Source organism: Mizuhopecten yessoensis, unplaced genomic scaffold (genome assembly GCF_002113885.1).
Source record: "Mizuhopecten yessoensis strain PY_sf001 unplaced genomic scaffold, ASM211388v2 scaffold8841, whole genome shotgun sequence".
NCBI classification, from domain to species: Eukaryota; Metazoa; Mollusca; class Bivalvia; order Pectinida; family Pectinidae; genus Mizuhopecten; species Mizuhopecten yessoensis.
This window is the reverse complement of record NW_018407749.1, coordinates 1,503,702-1,527,812: the sequence shown is the minus strand read 5'-3', so window position 1 is coordinate 1,527,812 and position 24,111 is coordinate 1,503,702. Positions and strand designations below refer to the sequence as shown.

The following is a 24,111-nucleotide window of genomic DNA, read 5'->3' as shown; positions in this document are numbered from 1 at the left end:
AACATCATTTTGTAACAAAGATCCTTTGAGAGTAATGAGACTGTCAGTCTGATTATGTAAGGACTTATATTATTCCTGTTAATGTACTAGTGTCTTTTTAGATTTAAAACACACTGCTCTGATTTCTTCATGTTATCAGTAATTAACAGGAGTTATTCCCCCTACCATTGGTCCTGGTTAACCCTCCTCCTATGTCTTTTTTTTTTTTCATTCGCAAACTAGATATTCTTCACTTCTGTAAATAAAGTCTGTAACCATATTTATCCTGGACATTTCCTGGTATGGTTCCTCAGTAGATGTAGAATTTATTTGTCCGTTTAATCGAAATATTATTTTCTTTTATGTTGATCACATTTTGTTTCTAGTGTTAACAATAAAAATATTTACAAATTCATCTTTCAAGGCAATTATATGTTTATTATACAGATAGTGTTTTATTATCTAGTGAGTCTTCTAAGTATTGTATTATTCTTCTGCTTGATATTTTATTGGTTGTAATGTAATAATCATTTACCAGAACGATAGCGGCATATTTATTCAAATATCAGTTTCTTTGATGTTAATATCTCCTTCCCCACAAAAACCCCCATCCCCCCTCCTCAAAAATATTTATTTTTAATTACCAATACCTAATTAAATTTCCCTAAAAGTATGATTATCAGGCATGTGTGTTACGTTTGTGAATTGGCTGGTTGAAAACAATGCTTGATATGTACAAGAGCTGCCAAGGTATTGTGCATGGTGTATTAATAAACCGCACAGGCTTTGTATTAAAGGAATGTCATAACATTTAATTGCTCTTTTATGTTTATACCTCACATTTTATCACAGGTTTTGAATTCTTGCATTATTTTGTTATCCCAAATGTCAGTAACTTATTCACCCCTGAAGACACATTTGAACTCTTCCAATTCAAAGGTTGGAATAGTTCATTATAAAATTTCAGCGAATGAGTTAAGTACAGGACTGGTGATGTTTTTTTATTCCAAAGTGAAAGTTTGATATTACGTTATTATACCTGAGGTTAAGGTAGCTTCATAAGCTTGTTGAGGCCAGAAGTTTTCTCTGCTTGTATTAAATTGGCTTCACTTTATCGAATTTGAGGTTAAACACATAGTTAAATATGTACTTCTTAACTGCTAGAAGCTGACATGTCAGTGTCACAGAGATCTTTTTAATCATAGTTCCCATTCAAAAGAATGATTTATTACAATTCAAAGATAAAAATACCACAATGCATTGCTAGCAAAGCCTCTTCATCCCGAATAGATAAGAAATATTTTACAATTCTGAGATTGCTTGTGGATACCAAAGCCATGTTATTCATTTATTTTGTTTTATTCTACAAGCCATTTTAATGTAAACAGTCTCCTTGACAACTTTTCAGTCTAATTTTGTTTGTCAGTATATATATATATATCAGAGTTCTTAGTCGTTACCTGTTTGCTGCCTCTTTTGTAGTGATTAAATATTGCTAGGGTTTTGTTTTCAGGATCTGAATACAGTTGTAATAAATCTGTGGTATCTGAGCACCCAGAAACTTTATTTCAATGTAAAGAAAAACTATAGGTAGCAAGTATTGTATCCTGACATAAATTTTCTTCTGTTTATCATCAGGAAGTTGTTTTCACTCAGCAGTATTAGAGTGTAATACAATATGCCTGGATTATAGATAATATATTAATTGATTATGGACGTTTTTATAGATGATATAATAATGTGTTACAGGTATGTATAAATTAACTGATCTAGCCACTTTTGTAGGAGAACAAGGCCCTCCATGACACAAACGAGGACCTGAGTGCCCAGCTACTCACCAATTGTTTGGAAGAAGGACGCGCGCTGGTCAACAACAAGGAGCATTCCCTGGCTGCAGAACTCGACCATCTCACCAAGGAGGAGGTAAAGTTCACTGCAAGAGTTAGCTCCCTTGCTACTCATTACAGATGGTTTCAAATTTAGCAGTATTTTGGAATAACCTAATTAAGTTCGTTTTGATACAAATATTTGTATTGTATTTCAATTTTGAAATTAACATGAATATGTTACTGCAACACTTATTGGCAAACACTTTAATATTTTTAGCAGAAATGTGAAATAGGCTTTGAAAAGCCAGTTAGGTACGAATTTTACACCTGTGTTGTCCCAGAGACATGTATATTACAATAACTTATACGTTTCTCACTTTGTCCTGGGTTTTTTTTTCGAAAATGGCAGGGGAAACTGTCTGTCCATCAGTCTATCTTGTGTTTCTTTTTGAACTACCCTTAACATAAACTTTATATTTTTTGCCATACTCACATGGTGTTGCTTTTTCTGTTTTTCTGTAAATCTTTGATTCTGATTGGCCAACACAGACAATAACTATCCTGATTGGTACCATTGAGACAACGAAACCTGTTTATAATTCCTGGTAGTCTATATTATTGGTGTAAATTCAATGCGAAGAGTTTTACTTTGCGATAATCTTTGTATCTGTTTGTTTCTGCAGTTGATGGCCAAGTTGAGAAAGCAGACAGACATCAACATTCGACTGGAGGCGTATGTAGACCGGATACTTGTACGGATAATGGAGATGAACCCCACCCTGCTGGAAGTATGAGAGTTGAAACAGTGCTTGTATAACAGACGATGGATGTTGTTTTATTTATTGTTGACAAATTTCTGTGATATCAATACTCCAACATTGACATTTTGAACAATGGTGGAAATTCCGAAGTGGCATTGTTAATATGTGCGAGTCGTCAAACAAGTGACGATACTTGAAACACCTAGGGGAACAGAGGATCTCCTTTTTGCAAGACTTCGGAAATTCCTAACAGACGAGGGCTTCAAGCCAGATTACAATGCACTCTTATGCCTAACAGATCATAGAACATGGTCAGATTTCATAAATGTGATATCTGTCCACTGTCAGGCCAGAGCTGGTATATAAACTGATAAAAAAAATGTCTGGAAAATCGCCTCTGTTTTAACACTACAGACTATATATTAAAAACAAGTGTACCTTGATACGTGCTCCTAGTTTTAGAATTTAATGTGTGTCTGGCTGCTTTCAGAATGTGCAATATTATGATTTGGTAATAACTCTAGAAAGACAAGATATACTGCAAAAGTATACGTCTGCAAAGAAATTTGAAACCTCAGAATGCATCAGCGGTACTTATGTCTAAATTTCGGTAATAACGTTCAGCCTCTTTTTGGAAAAAATATTTTATGCATATCAGGTATCCGTACATAACATTAATTACTATATATTTTGAAAATTTTGCTATGTTCTGTATTGTTCTTGGTTATTGTGACCACAGTTGAACTGTGAATGGAAAGAAGTACATGGAATCTATGTACAAATTGACACAATTCACTGAAGTTGACTGGTTTACAGCAAATGTTGGCACCAATGAAATTTTTTGAAAATATTGGGCTGTGAAAACAAAAGTCTTGCAAAAACTTATTAGATATTATGCTACAATGAAATAACGACCTCAAACAAGAATGCCAGTACCGTGCTAGCTTCTTAACTCTTTCACTCCTCAAGACACATTTTAACTCCTCCAATTCAAAGGTTGGAATAGTTCATATGAAATTTCAGGGGTGAATGAGTTAAGGGTAGAGTTTGACTGTTTTATCCTCAATTTTTTTTCTTAAGTTTGTAATATAGGCCTCAGATTTCTCTTAATGATTCATCATCATAATGGATATTATTTAATAATTCAGTCATGTATCATATATATTGAATTGCACTGTCAGTCAGTATCCAACAATTTAGAGAATTCCAAATGTTGTATGCTTTACTTTATGTAGTTTAATTAATCATTCATGTCGCAAATAGGGCCCAGACAGCTTGACAGCCAGTATGAGCTTAGGTCATGTGACCAATGCCAGGTTTACACCTGTCACTGAAGTAGCTGGTGGTCAAGCATTGAAAAGGTAATTTGTAGATCAGTAACTATCCTGTGTGGTCATGGAATGTATGAAGAAATATTATTAAAATTTTAAACACACAATGTCTCATACAGGGTTAAGGCATCTACTGCAAAAACTTGTATATTTTTCGCACCTGTGTAATTTTTGCTATTATAATTTCTCGATGTAATGCTCACATACTATCAAATATATAAATGTATCAAATTTTCCTCTCAGAAATTGATGTTGATGTCCAGAATAGTCCAAAAATGACAGCAGAAATGTAAAATTTGTTTTTACCTGTTAGTGAAGGCAACTTCCAAGCAGATGAGCTTCTATTTTGATGACAGTTTTGTTTAACTAGACATTCTGTCATTTATAAAATAATGGTGATTCTTTTTGGTGCCATAAATCCATCATCTTTTCCCATTTGCATATAAGCTAACTCACTCACCCCTACAGTTTTAAACTGGACTTGTCCAGTCTTTGATTTGGTACTGTTCAAATGTGACTTTAGGGGTGAATTGGTTAATTTCTTTGTAGTCAAGTAACAACCTCTGAATAGAACCTCAACACCATTGAGTAGCTAGACAAACAGGAGGTCAATATTCTAAAATGTGTGCAACCTTAGAAACCTATTGGTTTCGGTACAGAATTTAACTTCACATTTACACAAGTTTTAACAGTGTATAGGATATGCAAATATTTATGAATACTGTTAGAATAGGCCATTATGAGACGCCGAGCCATTTTATAATGAAAACAGTGATGACTCTGTGGCGTTGGATATACCGGTACCTGTACTGTACTTGTAGGGCAACAAGGCGCTGTGCTTTCCCTACCTATAGTAATTTGTGCTCAATTCTGTATTTTTATACGACAAAACAAGTGTTGATATGTACCCCATTCCATCCTACAAACACATTTAAGTGCAGAGTAACTATACTATTTTTCATGGAGAGAAATATCTAATAACTTGAGAGAAGTTTTAAACAATTCATAGTATTAGATTTCATAAGTTGTCATTTCTTGTGTGTGTGTGTGTGTCATTTTTATATCTTTAGTAAAATTCTTTGTAAATGATTTTTTTCATATTTTGATATTCCTGTGTACGGTGACATTATTTGATGGTAGTTTCGTACGAAATGTTTAGGAGTGGAGAGTTAAGGGAGGTATGTAAGGGAGGTAACTAGACTAGATGTGTATGAGGATACATGTCCATTGTTATTTATTTCATCATAACTACAATAGCCAATAGCTGCCATTTGCAACAGTTACCTACTTAGACAAGAAAACTTTATATTCCAAATAATCTGTTATATTTTGAAAATGTTTTTTCGTTTTACTTGCTGTGATGAGCCTCTGGAACAAATGTCTCAAAAAATGTGGTGGTAGTCATGATTGTTATATTTTTTTTTCGAAAAACTGTTGTTTATCCAGGTCTGAAAATTGTAATGCTGGTATTTCACATTTGATCAGTAATGGAGAAAAAATAACAATGTTATACATGAGATAGGAATAATAAACAGATTTTGTCTCTATTAAGCTTGTGTGCAAGCCTGTTATTTCATTATTTTTTCACAAACATTTCTGTAAAAATCTCTCATATTCTGACCTTGTCAACTATATCAGCTTTATTGAAAATTGCATATATCCCTCCTCATTCCATGGTGTAGCTCTAGTCTAATTGGTTGGTGCCATGTCCTACATCTGTATATAACACATTGCAGACAAATAATTCTCAAAAAGACTTCCGATTGATACATCCGATGAAGAATTGGAGTCATGATTTAATTTAATGTATAGAAGAAACGTTACTATTTTCCAAAGTGAAAGATTTTTGATGTACATGTATAAGATTTTTCAAGCTGTTATTGCCAGTTGAAGGCGCCCTAACAAAGTATAAGATATATATTAAAAAAAAATTGAAGCCATTGTTTATCCTTTTCTTAGGTTTGGTATGACCTCTACATCTCCGCTGATGGAAAACAAATCAGTTTAATGATGTAACAAATGAATCAGATATTTGATAGAAAAGGACAGATTTGTTTTTGTCATGATATTTTTTTATTCATTTATAATACATGTAGATTGTTATAGAATTTGAATGAGTAAAGTATATAATCACATTTGTATTTTTTTTTTTAATTTACATAAATGGGCATTGCCTAATATATATTCAAGTTGTACCGGTACTATAGTTAAATTTAAAACATCCAAGATCCTTAATTATTCGTTATACAGTATAATATCACAACATTCCATTCTGCAAGTCAGAGCTTAAATACAATGATGTGGTACAATGAAGTTCTCCATGTTGAGCATGGCTGTTATTCCATATCATTTACAATGTATTGTTAAAATTGTATTTTTAAGATTACATTTATCAGAGTTGTATTGCACTTTAAAAAGTGACTGATGAAATGAAGAGAAATGTATACAATGATATTTTTATTAGGACTGTTGACATAATTATATATGAATACACATAAGGTATTGGTATGGTATTTCACACATGTGTTAGTCTTGTAATACCAGGTGTGATATGATATAGTAATCACACACACACACACACACACGAACAGTATCATTTTGCGATATACACATTGCTTTTTTCTGACTTGGCATGACCAAACGTAAAACTAAACTATTGTTATATATCACTATGTATGGAAAATCATGAAATGCACTAGACGAAACCTACACCTAAACACATCACATATCGTCAGACAGATTGAACCACACCTGTGTGTCACCTGTACTTGTGTCAAGGTTAAATAAATGTTCATGACATGGACAGAATCACTTTGGTCATTTGTAATTATTTATTCCGAAAAATTGGGATGGTACTGTAATTAAAACCTATTGATGTTCAAATATATAGCATAGCAGTGATTCCAAAAACCCCACAGTTTGAATGTGTGTTATATTATTGATCTACATAATATTGTGTGTTGGGGATCTCTGCTATACTACCGTGATAAGTAGCTTTGTATGTGAGAAGATAGGCAAGCTAATCCTGCAATGGCCAAGAACATGTTTTAAATCGATGACATTATAATTGCTGTATAACTAATTCCGTATGATACAAATATTTTTTTCTGTCACAAGGAACATTTTGAGCCACTTAACGTTTACCTACACAAGATATCAATCAGAGAACGGAACAGTCCTTTTTTCTCGGAAATTGAAAAGAAATTTATTGATGATCATGGTTAAAGGAAAATAATATGTTGAAATCGAGAAATATGACATGGTGAATAACACAAAAATGACCTGAATTTTGTCCAACTTGTTGCTTTCACTGAAACATTTCACTTTTCACAATCATGTTTCATTGCTAATGATATAAATCTGGTTTAATTAGAATCGTTAAATTGTCCATATTTGTTGAAAAGTTTCATCAGATCTCCTGCCCAGTTTGTTGTGCATTTCAGAAAATATAGGGGGGAAATCAGATAGATTTGAGATCGATCTTCGTTTGTGTTTGAAGGTTGATTGATTTATATTTGTCTTATGAGTGCCTTTAAGACGTTATTCAAAGAAATAACACAAACCGGTCCTGTTAGTTTTGAAAGTGTTTTTTTGCAGTGGTTATACAGAAATCTTCAATCGTCCGTTGGTTATGAAGTTATCACTAGGTATGAATGTTAGTTTTGTCCTGATGTCATTAGAAAACAGCAAAGAAAGTACAAACTGAATAAAAAAACATAAACTATATTGCAGTTTTCTTGTTTATTTTTATTATAAGAAAGAATATTGGATTGCTACAAATAAACAAAGTATATGAGCTATTTGTGTAAGACATTTCTGTTTTGTCATTTGAAAATAATCAAATGAAAATGGTAACTTTGCAAGTACAAGGTAACGTGACTAGGAGATGACTTCTGGTACCGAAGACCAGTTAACCTAGACTGTCAGAAAAAAATTGCTGGGGTTGGGTTCAGAGTGCAAACAACTTACATACATGTTTTTTTTTACACTTTTCCTCACTCGCATCCCTTCCTCCGATAAGTAATCTGTTTGATAACTAAAATTCCTAAAATGTACTTTGTACCCCGCAATCACCAATCCTGGATATCACACACCCTTCGGTTCAATACTTATACATATACTTGCCTCATTTGTGAGGTCACAAAGGTCAAATATATGAAAAAGTGCAACCCACATTGTGCTAAAAGTCGTCCGGTCAAGCACTTTGGAGACCTGCCATGCACATCTTTTTTTCCTTATATATTTCAAAGGTCAAAGGTCAACATCAATTATTTTGTATCAAATGCTTAATAATTTTCTTCATAAATTCCACAAAGCATATGTATGCATGGTTTTATGATATTTGGTGAATAACAACCGGTTTCTATAAATGAATTATCTTGGTTTAATTTCAAGGTCACACGGGTCAATTCCGTCTTTGCGTATTGCAGAGTTATCTTCTCTTGTGAGCAGGCATTGATTGTTACGTCATTGGTTTGTGTGAGAAAATTGCGTCGTTTTCTCCAAAATTAATGACGTTACTCTCACAAACCGATAAGGTAACAATCAATACCTGCTCACAAGAGAAGATAACTCTGCAATACGCAAAGACGGAATATGTTAAAAAGCTTAAAATTCAAAAGGTGAATGAGGTATTTGACACTATGCTGTAAGATTACAGTATAATAACTATACTATCAGCATGCAACTCACAGGTCATAGAAATTAAAGCATCTAGTCAGCATACTAGTCCATGTATATTATTACGTACAGGTCCTCTGTGCCTCTTGCTTGTATTCCTGCATATTCCGTCTTTGAGTATTGCAGAGTTATCTTCTCTTGNTGTCATTGATTTATACAACACACTGAGCGTGATTTATACAACACACTGAGCGTGATTTATACAACACACTGTGTCAGTGATTTATACAACACACTGTGTCAGTGATTCATACAACACACTGTGTCATTGATTCATACAACACACTGTCAGTGATTTATACAACACACTGTGTCATTGATTCATACAACACACTGTGTCATTGATTCATACAACACACTATGTCAGTGAGTTATACAACACACTGTGCCAGTGATTTATACAACACACTGTCAGTGATTTATACAACACACTGTGTCAGTGATTAATACAACACACTGTGTCAGTGATTTATACAACACACTGTGTCAGTGAGTTATACAACACACCGTGTCAGTGATTTATACAACACACTGTGTCATTGATTTATACAACACACTGTGTCAGTGAGTTATACAACATACTGTGTCAGTATTTTATGCAACACACTGTGTCATTGATTTATACAACACCTTGTCATTGATTTATACAACACACCGTGTCAGTGATTTATACAACACACTGTGTCATTGATTTATACAACACACTGTGTCAGTGAGTTATACAACACACTGTGTCAGTGAGTTATACAACACGCCGTGTCATTGATTCATACAACACACTGTGTCAGTGATTTATACAACACACTGTGTCAGTGATTTATACAACACACCGTGTCAGTGATTTATACAACACGCCGTGTCATTGATTTATACAACACACTATCAGTGATTTATACAACACACTCTGTCATTGATTCATACAACACACTGTGTCAGTGATTTATTCAACACACTGTGTCATTGATTCATACAACACACTGTGTCATTGACTCATACAACACACTGTCAGTGATTTATACAACACACTGTCAGTGATCTATACAACACACTGTGTCAGTGAGGTTTTCAAAACGTTGCTCTTGCTATATCTGTTTGTTGGTGTTTATGATGCCTTACAGTATAGTTATTTCATTTACAAGTGACACATTCCAAAATAGTTCTTAACTAACAGGGACGTAACCAGGCGAACGCACGGACGCACGGGCTTCCACGTAATTTTTTCAAGTATACTTTTAACAAGGATCACATCGTAGAACTTTATGTGATAAACTTTAACAACTCATATATTCCTGGGCCCTCAGTGAATTCATTATCTCATTGATATTGTTTCTTTTATTGACTATTTAAAGAAAATGTTCCTTGTTCATATGGAACTAATTATTACGCCTTTGAAAAAAGCAACTAAAAGCCAAATATGAAAATGATAGGTATTTTATGTCTCAAACTGCACCAGAATGGGTTCCAGATCCGGTAAACCCGCCCCGGAACCCCACAAACTCAGGAGGGGGTAAGACCCCTCCCGAACCCACCCCCTACTCCGCGCTTCGCGCTTCGTATGCTTCCACATACTCATAGTCCTGGTTACGTCCCTGCTCGATGTAAAATTTCAATAAAATTCAAAGATTTTTAAAATAACTTTTCACAGTAATCATATCACTTTATCCCCATATGTGTAGGAAAGGATAAGGTAACGCCATTTTAAAGCTGGCATTAAAACGCTCTCTATAATTCCGTTTTACAAGCTTCTATCTAAGATGGATCTGGTTTGTAAAAACAAACCAATATTCAGTCAAGTGTATAATTCACATTGATAAACGAGAACGAGAGATACTACAAACACTAGGTCCTCCGGGGACCTTTATCGAACCGATCATCTGCATCGATGTGCGTCGCATCAGATACTATACCTGTGTGTCGGCCCCTTTGATCTGTGGTTTGTTAAAAGCTAGACCACCGCCTATTGGTTTTACCTTGAACTAAGTGAGTACCGACGGAACCATCAGACGACACCTATCTAAACGCCTATCGTATTCTCGTAGTTTTGTTTTATGAATTCGATTGCAGAACAAGAGGAATAGAGTTTATTTGTGGGGCGGGGTCTGAGTCAGGTCAGGAGTTGTTATTCTTGGATAATCGACCCGTTAAACTAATAACCTGGGTTCTGTAATATTTACATGTTAGCGTTGAAACCAGTGATAATTGCAAATTCATTCTTTTGTTGTTTGTCAATTTTAAAGACAATACGACATAGCAACATCAAATAGCCTTACTCAATACATGCCCCTACGTATATATATATATATATATGTGTATATATAGAAACCAGCTACTGTGGCTGCCGCGTAAACATGCTATAGTCTGCCATTAACATGGTAATGCATTTATTAATTATCGTTATAATTTAGCTTGCTTGTTTGACCCGGTCATCTGTTTACAGGTAAGTCTTTTGTCTTCATCAGAGACGGTATATTAATATACGCCTCTGTCTTCATTAATGATACCACGGACTTAGATAACAATCTAATTCCGTGATGATACCTAAGTAAATATTTCATGAAAGATGTCTTTATGGATATTTTGGCAACTAGCATCAATGACTGTTTGTTTGAGTGATTTTCCGTTTCACTAACAAAAAGTTCGGTTATCCAGCAGATACAGAATAGACAGGAGGATGAGTAGAACGGAATATAGCACATAGTGACGGGATTGAAAGGAATGACAGGAGAAGGAGAGGGGGCCGACTATCCTTAGCATATAAAGACTCGTTCGTGGTTGGAATAATTTCTCTTACTGAGCTGTCCCGAGGGCAGTGTAGATAGAAACCATAAGACATACACACGCGCCTGACGAAGATGTTTGTGCCAAGACGATAGGGAAATAGAGCATAAAGAATTATTGAATAAGTAAACAATAAAATTATCTTGAGACGATACCGGTCCATACAGAAAGATACATGATGAGAAATTAAACATTTATATGAAATGCAACTATTCTACTGTTGTCTGTTCTCGGGAGATAGGAGTATATGATGTATTTAATGTGTAGATTCGAGATATCCATACAAGCTGCGGCCATGGTTACAAACAGTATAACGTTTGTTGTATCGCCGTAATCATATTGTACATACTGCAATAAGCTTTTGGTTTTTCGTACACCTGTCATGCATCGCCATCACGGTTTATGGAGCTGTCCGCGCGCTGGTTTTTCATTATTTTGAAGCCCTCTCAATTTAACTAATACGCACGAGAGGATATCACCGAATTCATACTATTGAGTTGTTGTGAATTGGTATTTTTAAGTTCTGATGTCTAGATTGAACTGACACATGTAAATTGCGCGATCAGAATAAGATAATGAACTGTGCATTCTGATTCAACCAGTGACATTTTGTTATTGCTAACTCAATTACCTCTTTTGCGTTTACCATGGCAACACGCTGGTTTTCAATACTTTTCTAAATAAATACACTTATTGGGGGAAAAATGACATCATAATTATATCCTAACACACACTTGCGTAGTTCTGAGACCTAATAATTTATCTCGTGTATACCAGTATGCCTGAAGACCAAATGCAATTACAATTTTGCATGTATGATGTGGAATTCTGTTGCTTTCTGCAAATGGAAACGACATTTCATTTATACCACGTACTGTCATCAGACCGTCATCGGAAATGTACCTTGCATCAGTGATATTTCGGCAGATTGGCGTTAGAAAAGGTACAAAGTACTGCTCTTGCTTTTTAAAGTTTTGAGGCACCAGACATATTGCTTTATACATCTACTGGTATTGCAGTGATATTATTACAAGTTACAACGTTTTCTAAAATATTATGAAGTTACGGCAAAAACGAGTTTAGTGATCTAGGTATTATATATAATCAAATAGAGATTAAAGGTGATATTTTTAAACCCACAAATGTACTAGTTTTGGCATTATGCGGTAACGTGGTACGCAATCGTCTTACCCTTGTTGTAAACTGGATTTGATATAACGTTAAAGACTTCGTACATTTGATTCACTATTTAAATGACACTTCACATTTGATCTTGATTATTTAATAGCAGAAATCCTTAAACAATTAAATGATCTGTAAAGCCCTTTAGAATAGGTAACCCTCCCCATTGTACGTTACTTCCGCCTTGCGGAGTACATTACCGTTGATACACTACGACACACTACAGTAGTCAATATTTGTATTTTTTTCAGTAACATGTCTGGGTTTTATATTGAAACATACACCTGTACCATGTACCTATGCTGGACATCAGACGGTCAACACCTGGGGCTACTGGTTATTGACCACTCCAGTTGGTCCTAAAAATGTCAAGAATGCCATGTTAGGTCCTGCGGTAATGCGCGGCAATCCATTTAATTAATCGGAAGCACAATCTATATGCAAGTAATGGGACTGGGCAATCCTATTGTTAATGTGACAATGGTATCTATTTGAGTAGTCATGGTTTTACTTTTTTAATTGCTTTCTTTTAACCTCCTGTAAACAATTCAAGACGTTGGTTATTGACATCTGTGTATAATACCGTGTCACCTTGTATGAATTCTCACGTCTCACGTCCCGGACGTACCTTGGTCATCCATGTATAGTTTGTGTACTAATTAACTAGAGAAATATACATGACACCGAACCACTGCAATCAGGGATTATTCAGATTTATTAGACAGCGACGCGTCCTTGTATACTGATATTGTATCACCTGCCTTGACAGATGGCATACAGAAAAATAATAACCAACCAATCTGTTCACAGATACAGACCGCCGACTACGGCGTTTATTTACAAATAATATTACTCAGCATTTGTGTGGAATTATTCATATGTAGCCGATGCATGTTTCACAGGTACCCGAGCGACACAGTTCAAAATGAACACGATCTTCTTTCCCGTGGATTTATCTGGAAAGACCAGACTCTTGTTGAATCAAATTTCGGCTAAACTAAAGACATTTATAATGAACAAAAATGTCAAACACGTTACTTTTCACGAAGGCATTTTTTTCCATGCAGTCAGCCGACTTCCATGATACGTCTCTTGAACACCTTGATCGTAAATACTTCACATTTTAGGCAATAAAACCTATTATGATTATAATAAGATACGACCAGTACCTTTTCTGTCATTTATTTAATTTTCCCCATATGGGATATGCTGACAGGTATAACTATCGGTCGTTATGTCAAGACAGGGGGCGCAATTACTATACCTCTTATGTTGGTCACTTTGTGGTTTGAATAACGACTTTTACGTTTTTCACATGGCTAATGATGATTTCACTTCCATATTAACCAACGAAATATTGAATAACTGTTGGTCGCAATAGGATATTAGCGTAACAGTCTATTCCCTTGGTTTGTCAAAAGGTCGTCGCCCCGTTACGTAACCGATATAAGCCACTGTGGCGTGTAATCTCGTCACACGATCGCAAAACACGATCGCGTCACTTTCCTTTGTGGCACAGTTACGTCACACGCGATAAGCGTAATTGTTTATTTTACATTGTGGTCGGAGGCAGTGACCGCAAACGGTCTGGCGCATGGGGTGTTTATTTATGCAAGAATGGTACGCATGGTGGTGAAGGTGTCAGAAGCCGTGACCGTGTATAATCCGTCAGTTGCTATCTTTGTGGTTATCTTCATAGTATTGTTTTATCGGAGACACAGGTATTGCCGGGATTTGCTTCATGTATATAGGATATAAAAGTCATATCTTGTATTTTTCTGAAACACATTATTTGACATTCCTTAGAAAATAAAAAGCAACAAGTAACTCCGATAAAAGTTTTCAGTGGCGGAATATCAGAGGTTCAGAAAAAGAGAGATTGGGAAATATATCCGTAATATATAAATATAAGAAAAATATCCGAAGTCGTGTCTGTTGAAGCTGTCCTGAAGTCCAGAAATCCCTAGATCCCCTATTGAAGACTTAATAGGGGGTGCCATTTTGTACGTTTATGAGTGTCACCCAATTCAATGCAATCAGTTTATTTTTTCTTTAAACCTTTCGTACACAGATCGAGCTGGTGTAACAAGGGGTTTAAGCACGGTGACTCATTCCCCCGCAATCATACCTTTATCAGATCGAGTTTCGTGGGAAGCTGTCATTAGCCGGCTTTGTCACTATCATACCTGTACTGTTTACCTGGCCTCGAGATGTGAAGTTATTTTGCCGTGTATTGATCTGCCGTGTCTTAAAAGTCTTCATAGCTCTCAAAAATACAAATAAAAATGGTTTGATTACTCTGCAATGGAAAATCATATCAGGTCTTTTCAGTGGTTAATACCGGCGACGTGTCTTCGTTATCTGAAAAGTGTTTTACGATAAATAAAACATTCATTTATATGTTGTATATATTAATTAGCGATACTGAGCGCGTTTTTTCGTCTCGGAGCTCATCTCTGCAGTTTGTATTTGGTGTCATGAATGCTTACACACGTTCGTATGTTGCACATGATAAGATAAAATATTCCCGGTATAAAGGCAACATTTCCTTGATTTTGTATTCGCTGATATCATTCACCGATATAAGTGTTCAATTCTAACTGATTTTAAATGGTGATATCAGCGTATTACCCAAAAAGATTGAAAAATTTAGAAAAAAAACAACAACAACACGGTGCCAGAGTGTAGCAGGAAAAAATATAAAGCTGCCATGAGGAATATCGTTTCTTACGTCACTAAGTTAATCATAATCTTAATTATATAGCTTTAAGAGGATATATTAGCATATATAAGTCAAACAATGCATTAGCATCGTCCGGGATTGGTTATCCTGCAAAAGCGATTGACCTAGTTCTATCCAAAGATGGTTTTTGAATCACGGGTTATCTCATGAATTTGTTGGTAGGCCTACTACCGGTTATATTCATACTCCTTTTGTTTGATGGTAAATAATTCAAGCTAAGCTTCGAGTCGTTTCAATTACACATTCTCTATGTCAATTCAATTTACTTCCGTGAGTTTGACAACAGACAGGTGTTGCACGCGAACTCGTGAATGAGTGGTCAGTTATCTTGACCACCACAATATTAACCCCTCTTGATAGTCGTTTAAATGGTCCGTAATCATCCATTTCCCTCCACCAGGATATTTGCCAAATACATATTGTTTGATATGCGATAAGGCGGTTGATGTCGTCACGAGGACCCACCTTTCTAATTGATATTTACACACAACTGTCCAATATCCGTGACTGTGTGTACATTTTTTTCCAGTAAGCTATTAATCATAAAACGGACTCACCTATGAGATAACAAATGTGTAGGATTCATCAGAGACAATAATAGAATATACAATAAGGCTATACACGTCTCTACTCTGGATTCATTGAGAAAGAAAATGCATTTTTCACTAGACCTAGACTAATTACATAACTAGAAATCATTAATTAGAAAGATAGGATGGATGCCACGATTAAGAAATAACGACTTATATTAATGTCCACAGCGCTGTCAATAAAGGTGGCTTGAAAGTGCTCCAAAAAGCAGCCATGTGACGTCACGACGCAAAGGGTCTTACTCTAAGCATATGACAGCCTAATTTGATCTCGTGCTCGAAGCTGGAACCCTAAATTCACGCGTGCGTGGATGTTTTTGTTACGTGTCAGCATAGATATTGAATCACACTGACACGAAAACGACACAGTATGTATTTAATTGACACCTGCTAATCATACCGGTAATAGTTTTATCGTAATCCTGCTAAATTGCGCTAAAGTAAACAACGGTGAAGGGGTTTCCCAAGCCGCCGGCTTCCGTCTGTCGGTTTACTCAGCAGGTGCGCCATTCATGCGTAGAAAAATATAGTCCAGATATTGAAAGGCCATATTTTTATTATAGATAATAGAAGCAGTGATTATAATTTTCTTCTATGTATATTATATTTCACAATTAACATTTATGAGTAAATTGATAATGGACAATGACGAATTAAGTTCAAGTAATTTGTAGTCATTAACGCGGAATGATATGTGAACGGGGGACATCCCGGCGTGTATACTACAGCTTCTGGCGCGGGTTTGAACTAGGTGTCGGCAAAAAAACAGTACGAGAGGGTGTGTTTAGGATTATTATTCACCATTGATTGAGAAAGTGATCTATCGGAACCAAATAGTAGGTATATACCTTATTATGAGTGTTTACACCACGGTGCACTAAGGCACGCTGCATCATTCGGAGCATCTTTGCTAATTTTGTATTGATTATAAACCTTTGTCCACAATGCAGCAACAGCTCATTTTAATGTTTATGTTCTAGAACGGGATCTGAGGCGTGACGATGTTTAAATTCTTGAAAAGGCATCCGCCGAAGGATAGTGAAGAACGGGAAAAATTAAAGAAGGAATTGTTCGGATACCGTCGGGTGAGTAGATTGCATTGTGAGGCAGCCATATTGTGTGAATTGAACATCCGAATGACAGAATAGTGAGTCATATGCCTAAGATCCCAGTAAGATACTGTCAACATCGAATCTGCATGTTTTATCTAGAAATCTTTGTTTAAAATTAAATTGTTCATGGATAAAATCGTGTTACTGGTTTCAATCTGTCGGGTGTCCTTATTCATTTGACTTGTCTTAGTGTTAATTACGTTTCAGGTTAAGGCTGTTTAAACTAGCAGACAGGTGTGCACGTTACGTATACGTACACTACAGGGATGCCCCCTTAGATCATTAGGATATATTTGTTAAAATTTCTTCTTTCTCATTTTAGTGTTTCAAGTCCTTAATCAATTGTGTATATATTTATCTGAATGTTATTCTGTCAAACCTTTATAACATTCCAGACACTCTTAAAATTCTTCTACTTGTGTAGCATGTGGGTGGTAGAAAAAGAAATTCATAGGATTGTTCATAACCCAAATTCATTTAAAAATAAGACACATGTCTATTTATATGTATATATATACCTAGCATTTATGAAAGAAGGTCCAAGTTCAAATGAGTTCTCGTCTGATAGATTTTGATAAAAACAATTTGGCCCTACCTGTTTTAATTTTTCATAGTAAATGTTATTTATTTGCTCTAATATTGTATTGTTTATTAGCTCTATTATGGTACTAAACATATTTGCATACTACCAGTCAAACATTCCTGATTACGGTGTGACTTATTTATCTTGTCTGGTGAATCATCCATTGTTTTATGAATCTTACTAATACTAGAATAAGATAATATAAAGACATGTGTTATTGTACCAAATCTTTATCACGATTTTATTAAAAATAAATTTGAATAAAATAGTTGCATAATGTGTCGTAAAATAACAAAAATAGCTACCCCCAAAAATACAGACCTGTACCCCCAAAATCTGCTGGTGTACCCGCATTTTGGAAACCTTGAGGGTACATAAACCCCCCAGATAGAAAAATGAGTGGGAACACTGATGAATATTGTGATAAAAAATGACATTTTAATTGTAGTGTCTTGATCATGGATTTCCCAGTAAGCCATCATGCATGGCTCATGACCCAAAGCTTCGACTGCTGGCTGTTGGAACGAAACAGGGAATTATCAAAGTGTATCCTTTTTAGCTGCCAAATTACCACATACATTTGTGTGCACTGGTGTGTGAATTGTCAATACGGTAAAGTCGCTGAGGCAAAACTAATGCTATATTATATATGTATTCTTGTATAGTAAACAAGCCTCCCTTGCTATATCTATGCTGGTAATACAATATGAATACCTTACCTGTTCTGTTCACCTAGGATGGAAACTGAATTGTCAGCATATATTGTATTACCTAACTGATGAGTTGTAAGTTTGTAGCTGAAAGTTTTGTTTGGTGGAGATTATGATATCTTATAAAATACTTTGCAGTGTTTAGAAAACTGATTTGGAGAACATGCCATTTTAAGAAGACAAACTTTTTAAGATACAACCGAAACTTAAAACATCTATTCCCAGTCGGAAAGATCGTAGAGAGGAAGTTGTCCTCGCTCGGCTCCGCACTGGGCACACATATCCTACTCATTCGTACCTTTTAAAACGAGAAGATATACCTTCATGCCACGCATGTGACACTCCATTTACAGTGGAGCATTTTTTAATAGAATGTTCCGATTTTAAACACATTCGTGATAACTACTTCCGAGTCCCGGATATGAAAACACTTTTCAGTTCCGTGGATTCGAAGGCATTATTTAACTATTTGAAAGACATCGGTCTATTTTATAGACTCTGATGTCTTTTAACCCACCTTATCCTTTTTGACGTTATATATATATCGCATATTCCATATCATCTATTCGTTATCTCTTTTATTATTTTAACCCCCTTTTATTATTTTTAATTATCTACACATACAATGCGAATACTTTTAAAATGAACCATTTTATCTGATTTTATCTTCGCTATTCACATGTTTGTTAAAAAAGTAAAGTGAATAAATAAATCACCATGGCCCTAAATGACCACAGCCGTCGATGGGCCGTTAAACATAAACAAACAAAACAAACAAACATGCCATTTTCCAGTCTTGCATGAAAGTATTATGACAAATATATTGGACCATTTCAATTTTGAATAATACATATGACCCCTTACTTGTAGATTTTTGCTTGATGAACATGTTTAGGATTCTGGATAGTGGATACTTATCTTTGACTGTGAAATATATATATACTATTATATATGACGTAGCTTGTATGAACAGTTTTGTTTCATCAACATAATTTCATATAATTGGTTTTGCATGGGTAGTACTCATAACTCGACTAATAACAAGTGTCTTATATTCCATTTTTAAAATAACAAAAATATGCTTACCTATCAAGTACTTATTCACCTCACTTGTATATATGTGCTCTAGACTAAAAGTGAAAAGTTTATCAGCAAGATGTTTGCAGATGTAAGAACACTTTTGTGGTTTCACCCATTTATCAGACACGTCAGTAGAACACCATTGATAACTTAAGTCTGGTGAGTGGTCATGAGTCTTGTTTCTGGGTTAACTTAAAGCTTGTTGCACATTTATCACTTTCTGATTGAGTCATCCAATACACTGGGTAAAAAAAGTGAATTTTTTTCATTTTCGTTGCAAGTTTATTTCATAAGTTCTATAAAATTAGATTGCTTAACGGCAAGGTAAGGCAAATAAGGGAAAATCTGTATCTATTTAATGTATAGTAAACATCCTAATTCAGTAATTGGTAGTAATAATGAGAGTCAACTGTTGCACTGGTCTTATGCATATGGTGGACAGAGAAAATAAAATATGGCCTGCATGGTATTGAGATGAAATACAGCTGTGGGAGCGCACAGTGTTACACAGTGTGTGCACGGAGTGTGCACAATGTGCGCACAATTGAAATCTAGACTATTATTGCTTGTGCACATTTGTGAGGACGATGGACGAACGTTGTGCAATGACAATCGTGGTTGGTGTAAATTGAGAAATGGCTTAACAATAAATACGGCCTCGTGATTAAACATATAAACTTCATTTTTAAGTATATTTCTATATTCTAGCTACATATATCAACTGGTCTTTCTATCTATATTTTGTTAATTAAAAATTGGTGTTTTTAGTGTTTTTCAAGCGACCCAAATTGACACATGTTAAATAATAGCACATACACGTATTGACATGGTCGCGCATACAGGTAAACATAGCCACTTGGTATCTGTACCTGGACCATTGATTTCCAAGGTGTGAAAATCCAGGTGAAGGGGTGCTATAGACCAAAGCGAATGCAAATAACAAATACTTAACATCCAGTTGTGCTTTCATAACAGTCATACGGTATCACTTATCAACTCTCTTTGTAAGGCACAGGTCAGGTAAAACTCTGGTCAATCATAAAATGTTATTTACCTGTTCTGTTACCTGAAAGCTAAATCCATTCTTGATAGACTTAACGGTCACTGTAATGCTGTGTAACACACATTGTAACATTAAACATAGTCCTCATTAATTTGATGAGGAATTTATATATATATACAGTGTTCCTTATTCCCTACGAGAGCTCCACATTTTTTTCATTCCGTAATATTGATCAACCAATTCCTACCAAATTGCACATTTGAGCGGAGAGAAGCGCACAACGGGGGGAACGATTGTTAAATTGTACATTTTTGTGGACGATGTATGCACTATGTGCACACGCTATTTGTGGTGTATTGCATGTGCAGTTCCACAGCTGTATCATACTTAACAGGCGATGCATCCCTTTTGATTAAGGTGATATGCAATTTCAAACCTCAAATTTCCATAAACTTATGATCACCATCCCACTTTTGGTTGCAGATCACCAATTCTGTATCCATATTGAACTGGTTGGGACAATAACTATTGTTCAGTTTTTACTAGAATTCAAATGTGCATATATACAGTGTAAATGAATGTCAATTTGTATACCGCCCAAACATATTTTCGTTTCAAAATTTTGTTTATAGTACTAATGATCCTCCTACATAACCGTGCTCACATTGATGTTATCCCCATATCAACTTCCTACACAGTACCTGATGGAATGTAGAGGTATACACCAAAGCCCACACAATGTCAGTAGGGCTGGGAGTATCACATGTTCTCATCAGTTTCGGGGTCTGATGTAATTGTGGTCAGTATATATATATAATATGCAAACATATATGTTGATGCAGCTATTATAGGCAAGGTGGGTGACTAACATATGCATTTACCTGTATGAAGCTAGATCAAGGATAAATCTATATAAGATTTTAGGTCATGTGGCTGGGTTGATTATTAAACATAAAACAGATATATAATTATATACATATGTATCCATTTACCTGTAGTGATACAGATTATGACTTTTCACACCTGTGGTCATGTGGCTAATTGTTTCAGGGCTAAACTATATTTTAATGTTATGAAACTAATCATGTATACCAGGTGTTGTGGCTGGGTTGAAAAGCAGATCTATATGTTACTGTATTGAATCAGATCATGATGGTGTACCGTGGGTCCAGTGGCTGAGTTGACTAATAGATCTATATTTACCTGTAGCGAGACAGATCATGAACTTTCATACCTGAGGTGGACCATAGGTTCAGTGGCTTAATTGGCCGACTATAACAGATCTTTATTTACCTATAGTGAGATGGATCATGACCTTTCATACCTGAGGTGTACGGTACTAAATAGGTCCAGTGGCTGGGCTGACTAACAGATCTATATTTACCTGTAGTGAGATGGGTCATGACCTTTCATACCTGAGGTGGACCTAAGGTCCAGTGGCTGGGCTGACTAATAGATCTATATTTACCTGTAGTGAGACAGGTCATGACCTTTCATACCTGAGGTGGACCTAAGGTCCAGTGGCTGGGCTGACTAATACATCTATATTTACCTCTAGAGAGGCAGGTCATGACCTTTCATACCTGAGGTGGACCTAAGGTCCAGTGGCTGGGCTGACTAACAGATCTATATTTACCTGTAGAGAGGCTGACTCAGCTGATGACTATCACTGTAACAACAGGGTGTGGTCATGATCAACAGTTGCACAGATGCTGGCAAATGTTTTAACTTCCGATTTTCATAGTTGTCTGGAATTTATGAAGTGCTCACAAATTGGAGTTGTACAGATATAAATAAAATGCTTGTCGGTCTGCTTTATCAGTGTATTATATATGGTCATTAGACATCACATTTTTGATGTAGATTTTTATATTGCTGTCTGTACAAACAACGTCATCCAACAAACAACCTGTGTTATTTCTTTATGTGTAGTCAAACAGTCTAGCAAGGTTTTGGATAGCTGTTTGTTCTCATTAATACTCCAGTGGAAAATAAAAGTACATGCTTTATAAAGGCCCCATTGATGATTTGACATCTGCTATTAATTAAACTTAGAATCAATATGTGGTACATAATGGCAGATATATCAAATAAAATGGCAGAATTTATTACTGTATTAGCATCAAATTCTGCAAAGCAGATTTCTGGATCTTTGAATACGAATACTTTGAAATGCTACACTTGATCCATGGGAATCGGGGAAATTTAAAAAGTCTGGACTAGGACTCGCAAAATAACAAATCATATTCGGTAGAGCTAGATTTAGTTACCTCCACCACTGTTCTTAATGGGCGACAACCAGACATATTGTTTTCAAAAGTCATTTATAATATTTTCTAGCAGAAAGCAAGTATCTATACCGAATCTAAAGCGTCAGAAAAAAGATACTGTAGGTGATTTCCCATCCTTTGAATTATCGTCATTTTAAACATAAAACTTGATGATTTTATCCCGTGTACAGAGTAGTATAGGTAGGAACGACTCGTGTCTATAGATCATAATATGTTCTGCACAGTGCTTGTCCAATAGGTTTTTCATATTCATGTTTTTTGCACAAATTTACTGATCTACCAAATGAGTTGATCATGTTTTTGCCTGGAGTCTAGGAGCTCCAGTTTGTTAACAGTTTTAATTCTGTTCATTTTACATGTTACACATTTTGTAAATTTATACTTTTTATGTCTAAATGTTCTTTATGCATCAGCATGCGTATACATGCAACCTGAGTCACACAAGATGGTATCGGTGATACGTCGGTGCGAGTCTGACGTTGCATGTTTATTTAAAGGACAGTACTGTTGCATGGCTATATCCTATCTAATTTGCTAGATGAAGATCTTGTTCAAATCATGATCAGGTGTCCCATTGTTGTATCCATGACTGAAACACAATATGATCAAATTAAAATATTATACAAGTTTTGAGAAAAAATGCATATTTTGAAAAGTCTTTCCTGAGCTTTGATGATCATGAAAGGTCTTGTGAATAATAACCCAATTTACTTGCTGCAGATATATATACATTGAACAAAAAGTCGAAATTCACTAGTAAATACCTCAAATTAGATAAATATTGATTTTATCACAGATAATAAAAAATAAGATAGACGTTCATTATCAGATACAGAAATATATTTCTTTCTGGAACTGTTCCATTTTATCAAATGAGAAATCTTGCTGTATTTCTGGAGAGAAGTATGCTTTCACTATTCTTATTCCTGAGATGAATACCGTAGAACATTAATGACACGTGCCCTTTTAAAAGTAACAGAGATGTTAAGATACCCTGTTGTAGCAATGGCTGATACAAACCCTATCGTATATAATGCTCAATATAAATTCAATGTTTACAAAATGCACCAAATGTGTCTTTTTATTGATTCCAAGATTGATATTTTCTTGACATTTATGTTATTCATTTCAAATCTTTCTGGAAGACGAAGCATCTTTCACACTTTATCAGGACGATCAGTAGAATTATGGATCTTCTTTAGTGTCCTCACTTAGTGTCGACAAATATTTTCTCGTGAGATATTTTTAGGAAATTTTTGTCACAGGTCACTTCCTTCAATTTAGGGAGGTACTCATCCATGGCCTGGTGACAGTTTTCTCATAGTAACAAATATTTCCATGTAGTAAGGTATTTATGGGTAGTGCGAGTGGTTTACTGGGAGTGTTGACGTTCCATTCAGCTGATAAGATACAGGAGTATCGGTTTAAAGATTCACTCGAGTTTTTGAACTAAGTTATT

At 35.3% G+C, this 24,111-nt stretch overlaps 1 protein-coding gene across 1 annotated transcript in view; it reads left to right on the top strand.

Moving 5' to 3' along the window:
- LOC110456778 (lethal(2) giant larvae protein homolog 1-like) overlaps positions 1-24,111 on the top strand; it is a 100,782-nt gene that overhangs the window by 42,364 nt on the left and 34,307 nt on the right. The window contains exons 15-19 of the mRNA XM_021507735.1: positions 1,765-1,902; positions 2,492-2,596; positions 3,060-3,159; positions 16,867-16,958; positions 18,017-18,114. Coding sequence (XP_021363410.1) covers positions 1,765-1,902; positions 2,492-2,596; positions 3,060-3,159; positions 16,867-16,958; positions 18,017-18,114 — 533 coding nt within the window. The remainder of the gene's footprint in view (positions 1-1,764; positions 1,903-2,491; positions 2,597-3,059; positions 3,160-16,866; positions 16,959-18,016; positions 18,115-24,111) is intronic.